At 33.9% G+C, this 21,265-nt stretch overlaps 5 protein-coding genes across 5 annotated transcripts; 3 read left to right on the top strand and 2 right to left on the bottom strand.

The window, feature by feature from the left end:
* Positions 1-13,627: 13,627 nt before the first annotated feature.
* Positions 13,628-14,823, top strand: ONS95_000030 (uncharacterized protein). The gene is made up of 2 exons (XM_058493167.1): positions 13,628-14,245; positions 14,298-14,823. Exons 1-2 carry the CDS (start codon positions 13,884-13,886, stop codon positions 14,545-14,547), a joined length of 612 nt encoding a protein of 203 aa, XP_058363367.1. The 5' UTR covers positions 13,628-13,883; the 3' UTR covers positions 14,548-14,823.
* Positions 14,824-15,449: 626 nt separating this feature from the next.
* On the bottom strand, positions 15,450-16,022 carry ONS95_000031 (uncharacterized protein; the record flags this gene model as incomplete). Its single annotated transcript, XM_058493168.1, has 1 exon — positions 15,450-16,022. The coding sequence occupies one exon, from the start codon at positions 16,020-16,022 to the stop codon at positions 15,450-15,452; it is 573 nt and encodes a 190-aa protein (XP_058363368.1).
* A 1,066-nt stretch (positions 16,023-17,088) lies between these two features.
* ONS95_000032 (uncharacterized protein) lies at positions 17,089-17,706 on the top strand. The gene has a single exon (XM_058493169.1). It carries the CDS (start codon positions 17,094-17,096, stop codon positions 17,511-17,513), a length of 420 nt encoding a protein of 139 aa, XP_058363369.1. The 5' UTR covers positions 17,089-17,093; the 3' UTR covers positions 17,514-17,706.
* A 483-nt stretch (positions 17,707-18,189) lies between these two features.
* Positions 18,190-18,597, top strand: ONS95_000033 (uncharacterized protein; the record flags this gene model as incomplete). Its single annotated transcript, XM_058493170.1, has 1 exon — positions 18,190-18,597. The coding sequence occupies one exon, from the start codon at positions 18,190-18,192 to the stop codon at positions 18,595-18,597; it is 408 nt and encodes a 135-aa protein (XP_058363370.1).
* Positions 18,598-19,171: 574 nt separating this feature from the next.
* Positions 19,172-20,386, bottom strand: ONS95_000034 (uncharacterized protein; the record flags this gene model as incomplete). The annotated part of the gene is made up of 2 exons (XM_058493171.1): positions 19,172-19,739; positions 20,262-20,386. 2 exons carry the CDS (start codon positions 20,384-20,386, stop codon positions 19,172-19,174), a joined length of 693 nt encoding a protein of 230 aa, XP_058363371.1.
* Positions 20,387-21,265: the final 879 nt, after the last annotated feature.

Genomic DNA, 21,265 nt, shown 5'->3' on the forward strand with positions numbered 1-21,265 from the left:
GGACTAAGCTATTAAGTCTAGTTATATTATTTATAGCTTTAATAGCTATTTATAAGTGTTCCTTAGTATTAAGATCTTTATATTCTTCTATAATAATTTCATAAGTATAGCAGAGTAAATAGTGATATCTCTCTATCTTACTAATAGAATAGTATATCTCTATTAGAATAAGTTTAGGGATAGTTCTAATCGACTTAAGTAAGCTTTGAAATTCCTTAGAGTTAAAGTTTATTCTATAGTCGTAGACTAAGAAGTTAGGTAGTTCTAAATATATATTAATCTATATAGCTTTAAATATATTAAATATAAATTAGGTAGATACTAAACCGGACCTTTTTTAAAGCTATCTCGTTGCCCTGAATCTTATTACCTTATTAACTATATAGAGAGTATACTGATTACTAAATATTACGATATTAATATAGATTATATAGTTAAAGTTAATATTATCATAGAGTCTAAATTAGAACTGATATAGAGCGTCTGCGTACTTTTAGTAATACTTATATATCTCCTTTACCTATTATTTAATATCGGAATCCGGTATATAACCTGCTTAGTCTAAAAGATATTATAAATATCGTACTAATAAGTAACTAAATCGCCTATAGAGTCTACGAATCTCTGTTTCTATTAAGTGATAAGCTGATATATCTCTATCTAAATACTCTAATAATTAGTGATATTAATCTAGAAGAAGCTATATATACCTACTTTTCCAGATAATCAAGTACTTAATATCCCTTTAAACTAGGGTATTAGTAAGGTTATTATAGTAGATCTCTAGCCTATCGAGCTGTTAAAGGTATATTAAGAATAGTATATTAGTATCTATAATTATAAACTCTAACTATCTGATAAGTATATCGATTATAATAGTTCTTAATACTACTCTTATACTAGCTCCGAATTAGATCTGATAATATCCTGCTTCTCTTTTATTAAATATAACTTTTCGGGTTCGTTGTAAAGCTTATAACTAATTAAGACCGCCTGTATTTCTCTTTAATACTCTAGTGTTAATTAAAAGACCTTAAAAAACTATCTTAGACTACTAAGTAATAAAGGCTTTTATTATTATCTTAAGCTTAGGTTACTTAACTATACTTTAAAGGATATAAATTACTTTACACTCCTTAAAGTGCTAGAGAACTTGCCTTATATTATACTTTATTTCTGACACATAGAACGTAGTAATAAAGTGTACTATTTTATCTCTATCCTTTATATCTGCTTTAGTATTATTAAAATAGTCGTTATTATTTTCTGTAAAAGTATCGGAATTGTCTTTTTTATAGTCTTTACTAGGTCCTTTAAACTGGTCTTAATTAGGCTCTAAATCTGACTCCTTCTCTTTAAGGTATATTATATATACTTTATAGGACTTTTCTATAGGCTTAATACCTTTAGCTTTTTATTCTATAAAATACCTTGCTTTTAAAGTTACTTACTCTTAGTTAGAGTAATAGCTACTATAATAGTTTATCTTCTTATAAATAATATATCCTATGTAGCCTAAGAATACTTTGAATTTATCTTTATATTTATTCCCCGGAGAAAACTTTATCTTTTAATCTAAGTAGTAGATATTACTATCTGTAATATATATTTAGGACTGATTTATATCTTTCTTAGAGTATCTCTTAGATCTAGATCCGGAATCCTGTGTTATTTCTACGCTTATAGCCGCGTGAAGGCTATTTATTAACATAGGGAATATTAGAGGTGGCTTAAATAAAGCTATTTTAAATAGGGGATTTCCTGAAACTCCTTATACTAGCTTATTACGTAGTGTTTCGTTGTTTTATATACTATTATCTTTAAGACTTAATTAGATACTTTATAGCTCTCTTATAAAGCTTTCTAATTATATTAGAGCTAATTTACCTTTCTGAATTAGCTTATTCTGAAATATAGAAAAAGTTATACTGAACTATCGACTTAAGTATTAATTAGCTCTTTCCTCTATCTTATAATTATTATAAGTAGCTTATACTAGCTTATTAAACGAGTACTTCTTATTCTAGAGGTACTAGTAGTAGTATGATAAGGCTTTATCCTAGAGTATAGATAGAAATACCTTATATTATAGCGTGAACTCTACTAATACCTGTTAATAAAGGTTAGTGAAGATATAAAGCTTCTTATTAAGATAATCTCTAGCTCTACTATATTAAAGCTCCTTAGTATATATCTTGCTAAGGCTTACTAATAATTTTGCCTGTTCTAGAGAGATTAGTTTTATAATATACTAACTCAGATAAATAGGCTCTAAACGTGGTTTGTTTCAGCTAAGTACCTAAAAAGGAGGTAATATTCTATCTCTTAGGTATATCGCAGGAGCTAGGGTAAGATCTAGTAAACTATTATCTCTCGGTCTCTATACTAGAGGCTAATTAATATACTATCTCTCTAGTCTTATTAGAAATAACTCCTCTCTCTTAATATTAATAAGGGGAGAGGCTCTATAGAGATCTTTATTTTCTATAAAGGGTTTAATATATAAAAGTCCTTAAGAGTCCGGATACTGAAATAAAACTTATCTCTTTAGGGGATCGCTTATCTATATTCTCCCTTAGCTATCTTAATACTTTATCTTTATATTCTTAGAGGCTATAATCTCTATAGATAAAGATGATATATTAAGTAAGTTCTAATAAAGCGTTTATTATACTTAGTTCTCTTCTTAATTACAAGTCCGAATCTTATCTAAAAAGGGGCTAAATAGTAGGTCTAGTAGTAGTTTAGTTTCTTGCTTATCTAGCTAGGTGTTCTCTTACGCTTAAACTACTACTATAAGAGCCTAGGAAATCTGTAATCCCTTTTAACGCTAAATATAGACCTGATTCTTTAAGAGATAGTCTTAGAGCTCTTATTACTACTTACTTATTATCTTTTTAAAATCGTCTGTTATCTAATCCGGAAAATATTCCTAAAAGTCCTAGAATAATATCTCTCTCTTAATACTTTTCCTTATAGAATAGTTTATAAATCCTTAAACTAGACTATTAATATTAGCTGCTATAAGACTAGCTAAAAGTGCTCTAAGAGCTAGTATTCTATCTTATATCAAGGTTCCGCTACTTTTAACTTTTACTTTAGGTTATTCTATAACTTAGTCTATTAGAGTCGCTATTATACTAGAGGCGATTTATAAGTATTTCGGATATATCTTTTGTATCTTAGAAATATCTAACTAAATAGCTTCAGAAATATCTTAATAACTATCGAAGAGTAGCTGTTATTCTTTAGTAGTATGAAACTTACTCTATTTAATTTTAATAAGAGTTCTTTAGTTGCTTTATAAGGCTTATTTTACTTAGTTTTAATAAGAGCCTGCTAATATTGATTTAGCGTTATATTCTAAGAGTTAACTTTATTATATTTAACTTATCTGTTCTATAGTATAAGGTAACTACTGATTAGTATTAGTATTATACTAGTAAATAAATAATAAGTGTATATCGATATATATTAAAATCTAAGGTTTAGTTTAAAGGTATTTAAAAGTGTGTATTATAAAGAGTATCTATAAGTTAGAATATATACTACCTTCTAAATAACTCCCGGTTCATATCTGAAAAGGGTCTATCCCTTAACCGGGATTACCTGCACCCCCTGATTTCCCCCTATACCTCCATAGTAAAGGTCTGCGGACCAACAACTAGATTTCTTATTTCGAACTATTTTTAACTGAAATAATACTTATGATCCTAGATTATAAGGTAGAATTACTATAATTTTCCTTGCTTTATACTTAGTAGCTACTAAAAGAAAATAATATTATTAGTATAAAGTTTAGGTTTAGGAATAGTAAAGAATAAAGCTTATATAATTAAGCGAGGCTTTATTTATCTAGGAAGGCTTATTATTTACCTATAACTTGTAATAAATATAGTTAACTTCTGAATTAAGTATAGCGCTTACTCTTACTTACTCTTACTCTTATAGTTATATAATATTTACTACTTTTTAACTTATAATCTTGCCTTATAAGCTTTTAAGTAGAATTACTTATAGAAATAAATATAAGAAAAGAATAATAAGCTTTATAAGTAAGTATAAAGGAATAGTAATTTAAGAGGAATAAGATTTATACTTAAAGAGTATGATTTAAATAGTAAGATAATAAAAGAATATAGAAAGATAATCTAAAAGAGAAAAGACTAGTAACTTAATAAATAAAATAATATTAATAAGAGGCGCGTTTATAAAATAAGGTAAAATAATAAGAGATAGTAAATTTAGAAATAAGAGAATTATAAGTAAAGGAATTTAAAGAATAGTAGAATTTCTTATTAAAAATATAAAAAAAAAGTAACCGAACTAAAAAAAATAATAGTATATATTAATATCCCGTCCCTAATTAGATTATAAGATAACCTTATCTTATAAAGTATCTAGAATAATCTAATAGTTTACTTTCTTTACTATTAGAAGTTATAAGACTAGAACTTAAGAGTATAAATTTCGATCTAAGCTTAGATAAAATTAAGTAAAGTCTTCCTTAGAGTTAGTATACTTACTATTAGTATTATCTAAACTACTCTCTAATAAGGATAAAAGAGAATTAAGTTCTAAGAGTATAAGTATTAAGTGTTATTAAAAGAAATACTTAAGATAGTTTATAATAAAAGTCCTATATAGTTAGACTCTATTAAGCTTTTTAAGATAATAATAGCTTTTATTAGTATTTTCTTTAGAGACTTAGTATAAACTTATCTAGTAGTAGTCTAGCTTAATATTAGCTAACTTATTAATTACTTCTTATATATTATAAAGTAGAATAAGATTATTAGTTTTAATTAGTCTAAGCTTTAAGACTCTTAATTAGTTCTATACTTCTATTATAAATTCTTAAAATCTTTTTTTCTATAAAATAATCTCTTCTATATCTTTATCTTATAGCTTAAACTACCTGCTTTATAATATAAGGAGATCTCCTTAGTTCTAAACTTTTTAGTAATTACATATCCTTTAAATAAGGAATTTATTTTCTAGTAGTAATATTAGATTCTACTTATATAATAGAAAGAATAGTATTACTCCTATTAGTTAGTAGATTAAAGTTTAAGATATAAATAAGATCTTATAAAATTTCCTAGTCTATTAGTAAAATCCTTCTTTTATTACTTTAGAGAGACTATTAAGAATATCTTAATATATTCTCTTTACTATCTTATTTACTTTAGAGTTATATACTAAAATCTAGACTCTTTTAATACTATATTTCCTTATAAATACTTTTATAATATCCTTATTTTCTAGCCCTCTATTAACTATAAGTCTTTTAAATAGGCTATAATAATAGATTGTATCTTCTTATAAAAACTTAGTAATCTCTTCTATAGTAGCTTATATAAGAGCCCTCTTTTCTAGCTATCTAGATAAGTTCTCTTTAGCTAGTATAAAATACTTCTTCTTATTATCTAAGGTAGGAACCCTAGTAATATTAAAGCTAATATAATTAAATATTCTAGATAGCTAAGTAAGGAATAATAAGTTTTCTTCTTACTTTACTTTCTATTTTTAATAGTCTTTATAGCTTTTATAAAATACCTGGTAATTCTTATAGAATCCTTTTTAATAGAATTACTTAGATAGTTAAAAGAAAGTCCCTTTAGGACTATAGTATCTGCTTTCTATATAATACTCCTTAATTACTTTAAATCGCTTTATTTTATTATCTAAGACTAATTAAATTATATTTCTATTATTTATTTAATAGTAAAAGTTCTTATCTTATACTTAGTATAAGAGTGTATTTATTTTAAATTTTTTATAATTAGCTAGTTTAATAGTAATAAGCCTTTTAAGAATTATTAGAAAAGTAGCTAGCTCTTCTGATTTATTAGAGTAAGTATCCTATAGAATCCGATAATTTAACTAATAAAACTAGCTTATAAGTCCTCTGCTAACTAGAGTAATAGAAAGTACTCTAAGCTTATTAGAAATCTATTTATTAATATTAAGCTTATCCTTCTCTATAATATCTGAGAAGTATTTTTTTTCTTACTAAGATAAGCTATTAGCTACTATATTCTTTATTCTTAGAATATATCTAACTTTAAAGTCTATTAATCTTATTTAAGTAATCTAGTTTATTAAGAGAGCACTAGGTAAATCACTTACTACTCTATTAAGCTATTTAACTAATACTTTAGTATTAGTCTTAAGGATAAAATAAATCCTATAAAGTTCGTTATATATCTTTTTTATAGCTTTTAATACTTCTTAATATTCCTGCTTTATTATATTATACTTACTCTCTACTATATTCTATAATCCGCTTTTAAACTTAGCTAGGTAATACTTCTTATCTTTATTAAATTATTAAAGGACTGCTCCTTATCTAATTAAGCTTATATCTATAGTAAGGATTATTAGCTTTACTCTTATATTATAGTCGATCTTAATTAATACTAAAGTATTAAGAAGAGTATCTTTAAGTTATTTTATTATAAGCTTTTAAGTATCTTTCTAGCTAAATATAATATCTTTCTTTATTATAATATAAATTAGTATAGTAATTATAGAGAAGTTATAAATCTAAATCTAATAGTAGATAATAACTCTAATAAATACCCGGGCTTCTATAGTACTATCATATCTTTTCTATTTATAAATTTTAAGGACTTTAGCTATTTCTAGATACTTCCTATTATAGTTTATAATAAATCCTACTATCTTTAGTCTAGGCAGATAGTATTAAGACTTAGGGCTAACTATTACTCTTACTCTCTTAAATTAAATAAGAACTTTATCTAGATTTTAAATATATTCTATAATAAACTATTAAATCCTTAGTAGGACTTTCTTATTATTATAGAATAACCTTAATCCTTTTACTCTTATATTATTTATATAAGGTAAAGTAATCTCCGGAATATAATCTAATAAGACTTTATAAATAACTTAGATAAATTAAGTAATTAAGTTTATAGCTCCCTATAGTAGCCTAGTTATCTATAGAAGACTAATAAGTATATAAATAGCTATTATATCTTAAGATTTAAGGGCTAGCTTAAACTAGTTATACTTAGAAAATAAATTAATAAGAGATACTATTATTAATCCTATAAACTTATTAGAGAATTAATTAATATTTAGTAGTATATTTATATCCTGAATTATTACTTAGTTTATTTCTACTATAGCTATAATTAGTTAATAAGATCCTTTCTCTTTCTTAGCTACTAAGAACTATTTATTTTAATAAGATCTATAGTAAGGTTTAAGGATTCTTTATTTAAGGCGCTCCTTTAGTATAGTAATTACTTTTTCTTATAATACCTTTAGAACTAGAAATAACTTCTTTTACTATACTTTATAAGAGATAGTCTTAATTTCTAGAAGTAGTAAGACTTTATATTATATATAACTAAGCTCTATTTAGTTAAAAGCTAAAGCTACTTCCCTATTAAGAAGAGTCTGGAATAGTAACTCCTTCTCTTATAGCTTTAAATATTTCTTAATTATTAGTAAATTAAACCTTTTTCTTATAAGTTAATTTCCTTTTAATAGATCTGAAAATTATCTAGTAATAAAGTCTCTAAATAAGCCTCTTAGTATTAGTAGTCTAGCTTTCTTATTTCTTTTAAACTAATTATCTACTTCTCTAAGCTTATCTTTATCTAAGTTTCTAAGATTAATAAGTTAAACTTTATTTACTTTTCTTTTATATAATATATTAATTTTAACTAATTACTCTTATCATATATCTATTTTCTTTTCTTTTCTTTCCTTATTAAAAAAGAATATAAAGTCCTTTTTTCTTTCTTCTATTTAAAATATAAAAATCTCTAACTCTTATTCTTATAATCTTAGATTATAAGTCTTTTTCTTTCGCTTTCGCCTCTTCTTTTTCTTTTTTACTTACTTTTTATAAACTTTATAAACTTCTTAGTACTTAATAGGAACTAGTGATCCTAACTTATTAGTTTCTAAATCATAAATAAACTCTCTTAGGCTTTCTTCTATATTAGTACTTACCTTAGTATTATATATATTAATTAAGGGTTTTCCTAGTCTTCCCTAATCTTTATAATATCTCTTATAATAATAACTTATCTAATAGAATCTTAATTAGAATTTATAAATGTTATTACTATAGCTTTAGTTCCCGGGTATTCGAATATAAGCTTACTTTCTAAAATAAAAGGTATACTTAGAAGAATATTATAAGATACTTCTTTAACTATTATAAAATCTATATAGTTCTTAATACTACTAATATTAATTAGTATATTCTTAATATAACTTAGAAAGCTAAAAGTATTACTAGTAATAGTTATAAAACTAAAGGCCTTCTATATTAGGATTAGTAGTTAAGCTATTTCTACTATATATTTACTTATAATATTTACTTCTACTTTATATTTAATTATCACTTAAGTTCTAAGCTTTACTTCTACTATAACTTAAACCTTAAGTATTTATATTATAAGCTCCAGGTTATATAATTTCCTTATAATAAGAGATGGCTATAGAAAAGATTTCAGGTCTCTTTAATTCTTTACTAAGGAATTTAGTAAAATAAATAGCTTTAGTAATAAGTTAGTTTAAGCTTTTAGATATATCAAGTTTAGTTCTAGCGCTACTTATAAGTATAACTTAAACTTCTAATTCTCTTTTATATAGAACTAAAAGTATATTATAATTAAGTATCTGATCCTACTAAGCTTAAAGTCTAAATAAATTACTTATCTTAATTCTAAGTTCTTATCTTATAATATTAGCTATTATATCTTATTAGGTATTAACTAAAGTATAAGTATCTAGCTACTTTTCTTATTTCGAAATAACTAGAGTTTTAGTTTTTACTAGCTTTAAGGGATCCTATAACTTAGTTTCTTATATAATTTTAACTATTTATATTAAAGTACTATTACTTAGATTATCTAGTACTATCTTCTTACTAGCTTTTTTAACTTAGTCTAACTCTTATCTAGCTTTTTTAAGGATAGTACTATAGTCCTTCTCTCTGTTAGCTTAATTCTTTTATACTCTTCCTAGAAAGCCTTATTATTTTATTTTTCCTGAAATAGCTTCTACTAAGACTTCTACTTTTTTAATTAATAGTTCTAAGGGTTTTAAAACTATAATAAGATTAATCTTTATTCCTTTAAATACTATAGGTTTCTTATTTTAAGGTATAGTAGTTACTAGAGTATTAGCTAGTTTATTTATAACTTTATACTTCTTTTAATAGGCTCTTTTAGCTTCTAAGTCTAAGTTATATTTAGTTCCGATAGTACTTAAGCGGATAATAGTAACTTAAGATTATTTTACCTTTTTTATAGCTAGTTAAGTATCTTCTTATTAAGAGCTAATATAAATTTATCTATACTTATTAATATATATAATATTATTATTTATATAGTATTTAAAGATTAGATAGTTATTTTAGTATCTATAAGAGAGTACTTTAAATTAGTTATTATAGAAGTTATAGACTAAGGGCTTACTATATCTTACTACTCTGATCCCTATAGTTCCTCTAAGGTTAACTAGTTTACTACTTCTTATATCCTAAGGACTATATTCTATATAGCAGTTACGATTCTATATAGTTCCTTAGCTTTCTTATCTAAACTTAGGTATATAAAGAGTATTACTTAGTATTTATTAGATTTATTATAACTTAGAGTTTATAGTACTAATTTTAAGTTCTATTATCTTAGATACTAAGTCTTTAATATCTTTCTTTTCTACTATTAGAGCGCTATAGTTAGTAAATAGAATAATAATTAGTCTCTTCTTTATAGCTTCTATAATAATTAGTACTTAGGTATATTCTTTAATAAGCTTATAAATCTCTTTAGTATATTCGGTAATTAGCTTCTTCTTATATTATAAGGCTTTAATAGTTTACTTACTCTTAGTAGCTTTAAGAATAAAGTCTTAGAAGATTTCATAGTTCTTATAAGTCTAGGGCTCAGAATTATTTACTTTATAGTTCTTAATAACTTTAGCTCTTAGCTCTTTAAGTAACTTAAGGAGAAATAGTTATTCTTAATCTACTTTACTAAGAACTTACTTATTAAGTAAGGCTTTTAATACTTAGGAGTAGAGGTAATAATATCCTTTAAGGTTAAATATATTTCACTTAGTTATAATAAACTCTTAAAGGAATTTCATAGTATTCTAAATCTACTAATAATTATACTTCTTAAACTTAACTTTTAGTATAGTAGCTAAGATAGCTTATAAATTTTAGTCTTTCTATTTAGGAATTATTCTAATAATATTATAATAGATATTATTATAGTAATAAGGGAGGTAATTAATATACTTAAGTTTTATAATAAAGTAATTATTATAAATCTCTTTATATCTTTTAAGGAAGTCTAAAATATTAGTTCTATAGAAGAATAATATCTCTATCAGCAAAAAATTCTGGCGCCGGGTGCACGTGCCACCCGCCATTTTCGCCATTTCCGCCGTTCGACGGCCTCTTACGCCTAAAGCGGCCTTAAAATATAAGAGGCCGCTATACGTCGGCCTAAAAAATAAGAGGCCGCCTTATACGCCCTAGGCGCCTTCTATAAGACCCACTTTTATGTATAAGCTAGACCTAATTAGGAAAGATATAATATTTTTAATTAGAATTAAAAATTAAAAGTTAAGTTTATTTTTAGATTTTAAATTAACTATAAACAGTTAGACTAGCGTGGATTTTAACCGAGAATTTAAAAAGACCTGCACTTTCTATGCACGTCCTTAAAACTAGTCTCGCTAAGCCTTTAATACTATAAATATCCACGCTAAAAAATCGCTAATAAGCTTATAATTCGATTCGGGTAAATTCTATGCAGGGGTGAGTCGCCGCCTTGCCTAATCGAGCGATATAAGCCTAATAATACCCCCTTATAAGGTATATCTTTATAAGTACCTTTAATATCCTTAGGATTAGTATTATTAAGCTTTCTAAGCTTACTAATATATCTTATATAATAAATAAAAAAACGGACCCACTTTTATTTTATACGCTAGTCCTAATTAGGCTTATAAGCACCTATAGCGTCGAAGGCGCCTAGGGCGCTAGGGGCGCCGGCTAAAATTACTATATACCGCTTTAGGGGTCGCTAGCTGTCAAATTAATCGACATGTAACTTAGGCTGGAATAGCGAAAATAGCGCCTTTAGCGGCTAGCCGGCGGCTGCCTGGAGCTAGATTTTTTTGCTGATGTCTTTTAATCTTAGAAGTAATATCTTTCCTTTAAGGAATTAATTAAAGTCTTAAGTACTAGTAGTAGATATATTAGCTAGATTCTTTATTATTATACTAGAAGTAAAGATTATAGATTTTTAAGTATTTTAAAATTCTATTAATAAATTAGAAGTAAAGAGTATATCTAAAGAGATAGAAGATAGATTAAAGTAAGCTTTAATTAGTTCTAGTCTTATCTCTTCTTAAATTTCTAAATTTTTAGAAAAAAGAGATAGAAACTATTCGAATAAAGAAGATATATATTAGTTCTTAGATATTATTATTAAGATTTCTTAGTCTATTTAATTACTATTTAACTTATAATTCTAGCTTATAAGTTACTTTTAGTATTTACTATTAGTCTTATTAATATAAAAGATAATCTATTTCTAATTTCTTTTTAGCTATTTATAAAGTAAGCTAAAAATAAGTAGTATTATTAGTAGGAACTTTAAAATTAATAAATTAAACTACTAAAATACTTCTCTTTATAATATATCCTAGTTTTCTAAGTTAAAGCTCCTTATAAGTAGATTCCTAACTAAAGGATATTATTAAAATAGGGAATTCTATAAGCTTTTAATTACTAGTCTTAATTTTCGTTATTATAAAGTATTAAGCTTAATAATAATTAAAGGATACTAAATAATCTAATAGAATAATAAGTCTAGCTTCGGAAATAAATATAAAGCTATTACTAGATTTCCTAAGGTTATTTATTTTCTTTAAGCTAATCTAAGGTATTATTTATTTCTAAGAGTATTAATATAAACTAGTAATAATTACTTTATTAGTTTAATAGTAAGATAATATAAATAAGTTAAAGAGTTACTATAAAGTTATATAAAGATAGAATCTTTACAATTTATCTCCCTATATAGATTACTAATATAAAGGCTTTATAAAAGAAGGAAGCTTAAGAGAGTAGAATAAAGAAGTATTAAAATACACTTAAGTTAGAATCGAGAGAGAAAAAGTCTTTAAATCTTTATTATAGTATTAAATAAAGGTTCTTATAGATAATAAATATCACTAATATAAGGTCTAACCTAAGGCCTTAAGGCACTAACTAAAGTAGAACGAAAGTTCGTTCTATAGTAGTATAGTTTTAAGCTACTAAGGTAGCAGTAGTAGTAGTTATAGTAGTAGTAGTAATTAAAGTTAATATCCTACGGATTATAAGTATATATTATAAGCTATTATAGATCGAATTTCAGTTTATAAATAAGCTACTTACTTAATAGTATAATATTTATTTAAAGAGAAAACTCTATAACTATAGAAAGAAACGCTCTTTATATACTATAGCTATCTTACGTTACTTAGCTTACTTATTATAATATATTATATTAAGTCTAAGTATAGTTATTTACTATAGTTGTTTATTACAGTTATATATTACAGTTATTTACTATTATATTTACTTCCTATTATTAATAATTTGCGGTCCGCAACTACTTATAGCGAGCTGTCATGTGACTGTTGCGAAGCGAGGTCCCGTGCCCCCGGAGCTTGCGGAGGGCCGGCACGGATGAAGACCTCGTACCTTACCTACCTAGTCTTCGGTACTTCGTGACTTGTGACTTTCATATGCTCAAGGTTTAAGGTATCTCAGCTTTGGAGTCTTGGGGACAGTACTTGTGACCTGCGCTCGTACCAGTACCCCGTAGGCAGCTCAAATATTGCCTTTTAGAGTAGAGCGCGATGGTTGTGACAAGAAAATAGTCGAAGGGGTCGCGGGGGTGTCACAGGTTTTGGAGGGGGGTGGCTAGTGAATTGCCTTGTCCAACATTCCCGAGGCAACTTTCCTTACAGGCTAGAACAGGTTCAGACTGGACCCTGAAATGTTGCCGTAAATATCTTTCATGGTTTGCTAGAGATACATCTAACGGGTCTCAAGATTTATCCAGAGGGCATGTATCCAGCCTTACAAAATTCTAGAAAAGGCCTAAGAGGCCTATAATTCGCACTCCACTCACTTCAGCTTAGAGACCAAACATATCAATTTCAGATGGGAAAACCTGTAAGATTCAACCTTGCGCTTGCGTATTCCAGTCGCCAGGTACCCCATCCGCCGAAGCTACTTTACGTCGTAACCAAATCGTTTTTGGAAGAATCCCCAGAAGAATTCCTCAAAGTCGACACATTTCAGCAGGTTAATGCACCTCTGAGGATCTCATCAAATGATCTGGAGACCGGAATCTCATCCCTGATGTTGCGAAGATCCTCATCATCAACATTTTTTATTTCAGGCTGTCATGTTAAAGTCAAGTGACTTGGTCCTAGAAAGCCAGACATGCCTTTTATCAAGAATTCCGGGGTACATCCTCAAGATTGAAGCGCTGATAAGCAAAATCACCTAATCTTGAAGGGCATCGATGGTCTCAAGCAATACAAAGGCAAATCCTGAGTTTCTCTGTCACGTGAGAGGAGAGATCTCTCCAAGTGAATTATTGTGAGAGCTCTGTCCTATCCTTGAGAGCCATGACTCAACTTCATGCAAAGTTGTTCTTGTTCACGACAAAAAAAATCGGTGCACATCGGAGCCTCAACGGAACTTTAAGCGACTTTGTTGCCTACCGGCGCGGAAACAATGTCAATAAAGCCGAAGTCACTCGTCATCAAGTAGTTCGCCTTCGAACCCAATTGAATTTCACGCGCTCGAATGAAAAATGCTGTCACAGATTGAATTCCAAGACCTGTGTCGCTTGCTCTCCCACAACTTTGCACGTCTTTTGAACCTTGATCGTACGCAGATGCTCGGAAATTTCCTCGAAACATTCTCTCGAACTCGATATCATCACCAATTTCTTCTCGATATGCCTCACGCCTCTACCGGTACGCAGCATTCTTGCCCAGGCGCATCTGGACCTGTCACGCTCAAGAATGGCAACGTGATACCAGCAGGGAATTGCAGTTGGAAAGTGGCAGAGAGCAAGTACAGGTGGTGCACCAGACATGAGAACCTGTGCAAGCCACACGATTGGACATATTCCAAAAAGGACGAATGCAAGCACTGCCAGAAAGCAAAGGCGTAAATTGTAACCTTCACAGTTTCGTCTATAAGAGTTGCTAACTGATACTAGGGCAGCGAAGGAGGAAGCAGAGAGGAAGAAGGATGAGAAGAGGAAGAGGAAGCGCGACGGGGATGATGATGCCAAGAAGACGCCGAGGCGGAAAGGTAGTAGTGAAGGACATGAGACGCCAGCGAAGAAGTCTAGTACGCCGTCCACGCGAAAGACCCGATCGAACACGAAGAAGGAGGCTGAGAAGGATAAGAAGGGGGGAGAAGCAAGGAGGCAAATGGGAGCAGCATTGGCACTTATGGTTGGCTGACAGGAAGATAAGATCATCGAGTTGGACAGGCGTAACGAAAAGTCAACGGAAAGTCCAGATCAGAAGACTTCGTGCTCGGAGGATCATGCCGATTATACACACCGGCGCATCTCCCAGGGGTATGCTGATATTCTGACGGCCACCAAGCCATTTCTCTACACCCTGCCGGAGCCGATACCAGCATAGTCACACCCGCGAACGATAACATCAGGCCTCAAGATGGACGAGATTGATGGCCAGTAGATCTGATTTCAGATGTCCTCGGTTTCTCAGCTGGTAGCTCTTTTTGTCGGGTTTGGATGGAGGCTGGTGGTCCCGGATTTCTTCGAATCTGAGTCGATATTCAGTTGTCATCGCGCAAATATTGTCGTCGGGTGACCCGCGTGTCCGTACCTTACTAAAACAAAACATCACACATATTTTGACATGCTGCAGTAAATCTGTGAAGTGAATATGTTAATCGATTTCGTTCTTCTAGCTGAATGAGAGAATTTGATATATTTTTAGGGCCTTGAATGGTAATGCAAGGTGGTCATGGTGTTGGGTTTGAACTTTCCACGTCTGTCAACTATGCCCCTTTTTAAGCGAGTGTTAAGCGATAGGTTGTTTTGCCAGTATGTTTGCAACTCTTGCAATCTGTTTTGTTTCGATTTCACGGTTCTGGTTGGTGAGCCCCTTCGATAGTCTTTCGTTTTGCTCCTATACGAACTAGTGGCAGTTGGCAACAACTTCTACTTGTGCGCCTGTCAGCCACGAAGTTACTCATCGCTTAGGTTGAGGACCGGATTTTGAGGACCTGTTCGTCTGAACATGGGCGATGCCATAGTAAGAATAGAGTTTGTTTTCTTCGTAGGTTCATATTCATCGAAAATTCGGTGTCTAAAATCTGCCGATAGGTTGCATCAACTGGCGCTCTTCATCATGCTCTCATTACACTTCGCCACGGTCCCCTCAACTTCCGTATACGTCTGACCCTGAACCCAAATCGCCTTCCCGTTAACCTCTTCCCGGCACCTGACAGCCATCATCCCCACTGCAATTGCAACATCCGCAGGAGAGCTCCTGAGACTTCCTTTCGTATACGGCGGATACACACAACTCGTCATCGCAGTCTCCGTCAGCCAGGGCGCAACGAGCCCAATCGCAATATCGCTCTCTTTCAACTCCTCCTTCTGCGAAGTAGCCCGTACCAAGCCCAGGACTGCATGTTTCGATGCACTGTAAATATCCTGCGGGGTCATGCCCATATAACTTGCCACCGAACCAGTCACAATGATTCGTCCTCCGCCTGTTTTCTTCATGTGGTGCACAGCCAGCTTAATGCCGTAAATGGCGCCAAATAGGTTGGTATCTATGATGGTACTGGGAGGACAAGCCAGATTATCTTCATCCATCTCGTCGGCGAGGAAATTGAATCTAACTTTCGTCTGAGCCTCGACGAGTTCTTTCCCATCTGGGGCGTTGAGGAACACCATTTCCGGATTTATCCCAGCGTTGCATACTACCACATCGATGCGCTTCTGAGGTGAGTGGGAGATAGCTGTTGAGAAGAGATGGAGCTGATCGCTCCACTTCGAGACGTCGCATTTGACGAAAAGGGTGTTGTTGCCGAGTTCTGATGCAGCTTGCTGGCCGCGTTCTGAGTTGATGTCGGCGATGATGACGGTTGCTCCGTGGGTGACGCAGAGCTGGGCGATGGAAAAGCCAATTCCTTGACTTCCGCCTGTGACGATGATAGTTTTGTTTTGGAGACCTGATTTGAGCTCGGCTTCGCTTGGAGGGTTGAGAGCTGACATCGTGAGGTTGGCAGTGCGAGATTCAATGAGTACGAAGAAGTGGGAATTACCTAGCTTTCTGCTCCTTACAAGTTTCTAATTGACGAACCAAAACAGGACAGAGATAGGGATGTGTTTCTTCAAGAGGCGTTATTTCATGTGTACCCCGCACTTTTACTAGGTAGGTTCAACTCGCCGATTTGTTCGTTTGTGGTGTTTGGTTGGGGAAGACTGAGCCGAGTGAGGGGGATTTCCGGTGCGCCTTGCCATCTCTTTTTTTACAAAGCTTATCGGTAGCCTGCACCATCAGACGTCTTTAGCGTAGTTCCATAGTATCCTTGGGTTTTTTATACTGTGACAGAATCATAAGAAAATATCCGCCAAAGTCTCGTCCTTGCTGTCTATGGACAGCTGTTCGTTCACCCGTCTTACATATCATAGGGAGGGCGGCAGAGCCGAGGGATCCCGCCTATTCCCTGTCCGTCATTTGATAGCTGCCGTCTGATGTTTAGGATTGGCAAGCCCAAAATAAATTTAGCGACATGTCGGTGGAGAGCCAATGAGGTGAACGCCATCCTTCAGCCCTTATTCAGGAACGAGAATAACTTACCAGTCAAGTGCATGTCACAGGGTTTTGAGGGGAAATTGAAATGTTTTGAAGTGAGGAAAGGAGTCTCGGCAAGCCACATGTTTGTATTTATGGAAAGGGCTGAAGATCAGGCGGAGATCCTGTATTCCCGCAAATTTACTTAATTCTGTCTGGGATCTCAAATGCCCGCTGCTCTGCATCAACAATCTCAAAGTTATAAGCCAAAAACTAAGCAAACCATCCAAGCCGAGCATATATCCCAGAAGACTTCATTCACCTCCAACAACGGCCCCAAATTATCTTCAACCCGACCTGACACCATGAAATTCACATCCATCGTCACCGTCTTCACCCTAACCGCCACCCTCGTAGCCGGCAACCCTCTCAGCACCGAGGTCGATCTCGAGAAGCGAGCCTCTTGTATCGCTTTCCACGCGGGAAAGTTCTTTGGCGGAACTTGCGTCGATGTCCTGAAGGGAAAACAATGCGTGAATGGGCTGTTGGTCACTGGATGGTGTGATGGAGGAAATACAATCATCTGCTGTATTAAGGGGAAGGCTATGTGTGATCCGGGGGCAAATACAGGCATTGGGAATGCTTGATGGGTCGATACATTGATCGTATTCGGTGTGTGGTCATGGATAGATGCCGGGTATTGAAGTGTTGGAAGTCAGAATTATGATTCGCAACTTTTTGTTGAAGATCTCTTGTTACGCACGATGTAAGTTCGACACTGGCGGTTAGTGATGGCGGAGAACACATAAGAGACGATTTCATTGTGAACGCAGAAACGTGTATAAAAAACGCTATGTTGTTTCCATTCACATATCATGGCAGCGGAGAAGGCTGGAGCTCAAAGTTGGGTTGCCCTCTGCTTGGTGTGGTTGAAAGTCCAACTTGCCTAGCACGACGTCGCTGTAATGCAGCAGTGGTTATAAAGGCACAAGGAATATGTAGCCCATAATCAGTCCATTGTTCGCCAGAGTTTCAGCACATGCAGCGGCCGCTGCCAGGCATCAACTGGCCCCACAGGACAGACGGTCCCGCCTCGCTTCCGTTTGTTGTTCTTTGAATGTAATCGACCTCCCTGATATCGTCTCTTTACAAGCTCTTCGCTTCTTCAATTCCAATATTCTCATATCCATGAAGAATTCGGTCAGGAATCATGGCAGACCGTAACTTGTACGTCAAATACAGGAAAGATACTCAATATTTGATATACTGGGTGGCACAACTTCAGCCTCGACCACCCCTAGTATCCAATTAGGAAATCCAACTATGAGCACTCGCAGTCTTCTTGATATTCTAAAACTGGATATCAAAGGAGACGTGAATGGCCACCGACCACTCTCCAGCTGCAACTATTTGCTTGTGACGATAACTGTGATTGCGATGTTCACCCAGATTGAGGCAGAGTTGAAGAAAAGAAGAAGTAAGCTTTGGGTGAGAGTGTATGAAGACAGCAGGGGCAGTAACGAGGAGACGGAGACGGAGACGGAGCAGAGGTTGGAGTTGACGATGTTAGTGCTTGGTGAAGGCGAGAAGGCTGATGGAGAGAGGGATGAGGAGGCTTTGGAGGTCGTAAGGAGAGTGTTTGAGAGTATGAGGGCGGGGTTTGAGGATTTTGTGTACTGGGGAGAACTGGAAGTTGGAATGGGTGTGAACGAAAAGGAGAGGGATTTTTAGATTCGCTATGATCGAGAAGTTGATCTGTCTGGTTGTTATGCTGTGTAGGATCTTGTAGAAATATGAGCCCCCATTTCGAATGTACGATAATAGCATTGCGACTTTTCCCTCGGTTAAGCAATGAGGATTCACAATTTTTCTTGCAAGTTCAATCAGTGAAAGATACGACGACCAGCAACCACACACATCCACTGCGACATAACATTCCACAATATTAGCCAAATGTGAGGCAAACACTTATTACCCCGCCTGTCCGTCCCCGTGGCCCGATCCCGCTCCTATCTTTCCTCCGTGCTGACCCCTGTCCCTCTTGATTTTAATTTTCATCCTCTTAGGCTTGCATTTCCCCTTCTCTCGCAGCCATTGTTCGGTGAAGGACAGTGTGTTGGGTGGAGTAAGTGGTCTAGTTGATTGTGGCGTTCGTCGATGTTGGCGTAGACGGAGTTTGTTCCGCTGGATCAGGTCTCATGAGTGATTTGGGTGTGAAGAGTATCGTTCTACCGGTCTCTGGGCCCAAGGCAGTGCTTAAATCTGGCTTTGGACTTTCAGCCAGATTTATTGGTTCCGTATCCGATTAGTCCTCTTCCTCTTCACAGTCTTCTATTGTCACCTTGTAGCTGCGAGGTACAGACTCTTTACTTTCCTCCTCCTTCTTCTGTTCCTCCTCCTTCTTCTCTTCTTCTGCCTTCTTGTCTTCCTCTTTCTTGTCTTCCTCCTCCTGCCACCGTTTTCTAATCTTCACTTCCTCCGCTTTATCCTCAAACCAAAGCGGAACATCGACATCCAACTTTGCAAACCCGGCATAATTCCTTCCCCGTCCCCTACCCCATCGATTGCCAGTTTGAATCATGTAGCTGAGCGTATGTGTCGCGTTGTCGTAGGATAGGTACTTACCACCTCCACCGTATGAGGTGATAGCTGAGAGGGTGGAGGCGAATGCGATTGCTGTGCGGTGTTGGAAGTGCGGGGCTGGGTGGGAGAGGATGGTGAGGACGTGGTGGATGGGTGATATTTTAAGGGAGGTGGTGGTAGTGTTTTGGAGGAGTTGGATAGAGTGGTAGCGGGCGGGCAGGGTGGTGAGGAAGTTGGTGGCTTCGGAGTGGGTGAGGACCGGGGGGCGGTTGTTAATGGAGTAGGCGATTCTGTTTGTAGCACCTTATTGTTAGTTCTATTCCTCTTGATCGAGTGGACGAAAAGAAAGTAAACGGAACATGTAAAGCATAAGGGACTATCGGATTGTGCTCAGAGGATCTGACGGAGCTGGCATTACTTCCTGAGCTAGCAGAACTGCATCGATGGAGTTACTTCCATTGAATAAAAATAAAAATCGCATAGCACAACACCCAAAGGAAAAAAAAATTGTTCATAAACCAATGACACGGACACCACTTGAGTGTCCAATCTTGATGACAGTTAAGAAATAATCAAACTGTGCTTCGCTAAGCGAATGCCATGACGACAACCGTCATAACAAAGTAGCGAAACGACCAAAATAATGCAACAAACTCAATCATTGGACAGAGCAACGCAAAGTAATAACAAGCGTTCATGCCACAACAGCACGAATAAACACAAGAAAGCACCTCGTAACCCAGTTGCATCACGAGAATACAGAAATACAAATCACAAAAACCAAAGCAAAACAATTAAAGCATTAAACTCACTGCAAGAATCTCCTCTCCGCACCAATAGCCCTCGACTCCTCGAAGGCCGCTTCAGCCAACTGGCGTTTGAAATCCCCGGAGGAGGGCAATCCAGTTTTTTTGATGTTGTAGGAAGGGGGATACATGGTTACTTAGTGGTGGTGGTGGTGGTGGTTATTGTGCTTTTTATTGGGATGGGTAGAATCGGTGAAGGTACTCTTGAGAGATTCTAGGTGCTGAAGCCTGAAGGTAGAGTTTGGTGTTGTAGGGATGGAGCTGGATATGTGGGTACTGATAGAGTACACAGAATTTTTTGTGATGGGAACTAACGAATTAATATTTGCGGTAGAAGGCAGAAAGAAGAAAATAAAATTCCAGATGTTCTAGGGAAGAAGTGCGGATACATAACCCAGGGATTGGAATCTGAACTGCCTGGTTCGAGCTATGAAGCGAGTTTATTTTTTGGTATCACAAATCTGGTACGGACTCCCTAGCGCGGTGAAATATTAATTTTTAATATTTGTTGTGCTGCCTTTATGGTTCTGGTGTTTTAGTGGGTCGCTAATCATTACCAGACCCTCCAAAGCCTCCCAAGAAATACTCTACTAGCTTGGTTTAGTTGCATTCTAACAATCCCGCGCAATCAGTGCTAAGAAACATTCTCGATGCCCTGAAGAGCAGAGATGAGTTCTGGGACCTAAAACTAAGGTGCGTCTAGGATGGGGATTCTTGATGAGATAATGTCACGATGGCTTCTTATTTGGGTGGTGGTTAAGCGAGGGCCCGGCTTGGCGCTAGTGTTTAGCTGTGATGGGTTAATGACGAGAATGGTGATGACGATGATGATAATGATAATGCTGCGGGATGGTGTGGCACTTCGGAGAGACGGGTTTAGAGATTCGATTGGAGAGGTTTGCTGAATTGGTGAGGGTTTGGATGAGAGGGGTGAGGGATTATACGGCTTTGTTTACTGGCTTTTCAGTGGCGTTTCACGATCGAGAGAGGAATAATCGTGGAACGATGAC

The sequence above is a fragment of the Cadophora gregata genome (genome assembly GCF_030347475.1).
Source record: "Cadophora gregata isolate MNR1 chromosome Unknown scaffold_1, whole genome shotgun sequence".
In the NCBI taxonomy this organism is placed as follows: Eukaryota; Fungi; Ascomycota; class Leotiomycetes; order Helotiales; family Ploettnerulaceae; genus Cadophora; species Cadophora gregata.

Coding starts and splice junctions, on each gene's coding strand:
- ONS95_000032 (XM_058493169.1), top strand. CDS start 17,094: ATGCCCGCTGCTCTGCATCAACAATCTCAAAGTTATAAGCCAAAAACT.
- ONS95_000030 (XM_058493167.1), top strand. CDS start 13,884: ATGCTGTCACAGATTGAATTCCAAGACCTGTGTCGCTTGCTCTCCCAC. Junction 14,246..14,297: donor CACTGCCAGAAAGCAAAGGC/GTAAATTGTAAC, acceptor AACTGATACTAG/GGCAGCGAAGGAGGAAGCAG.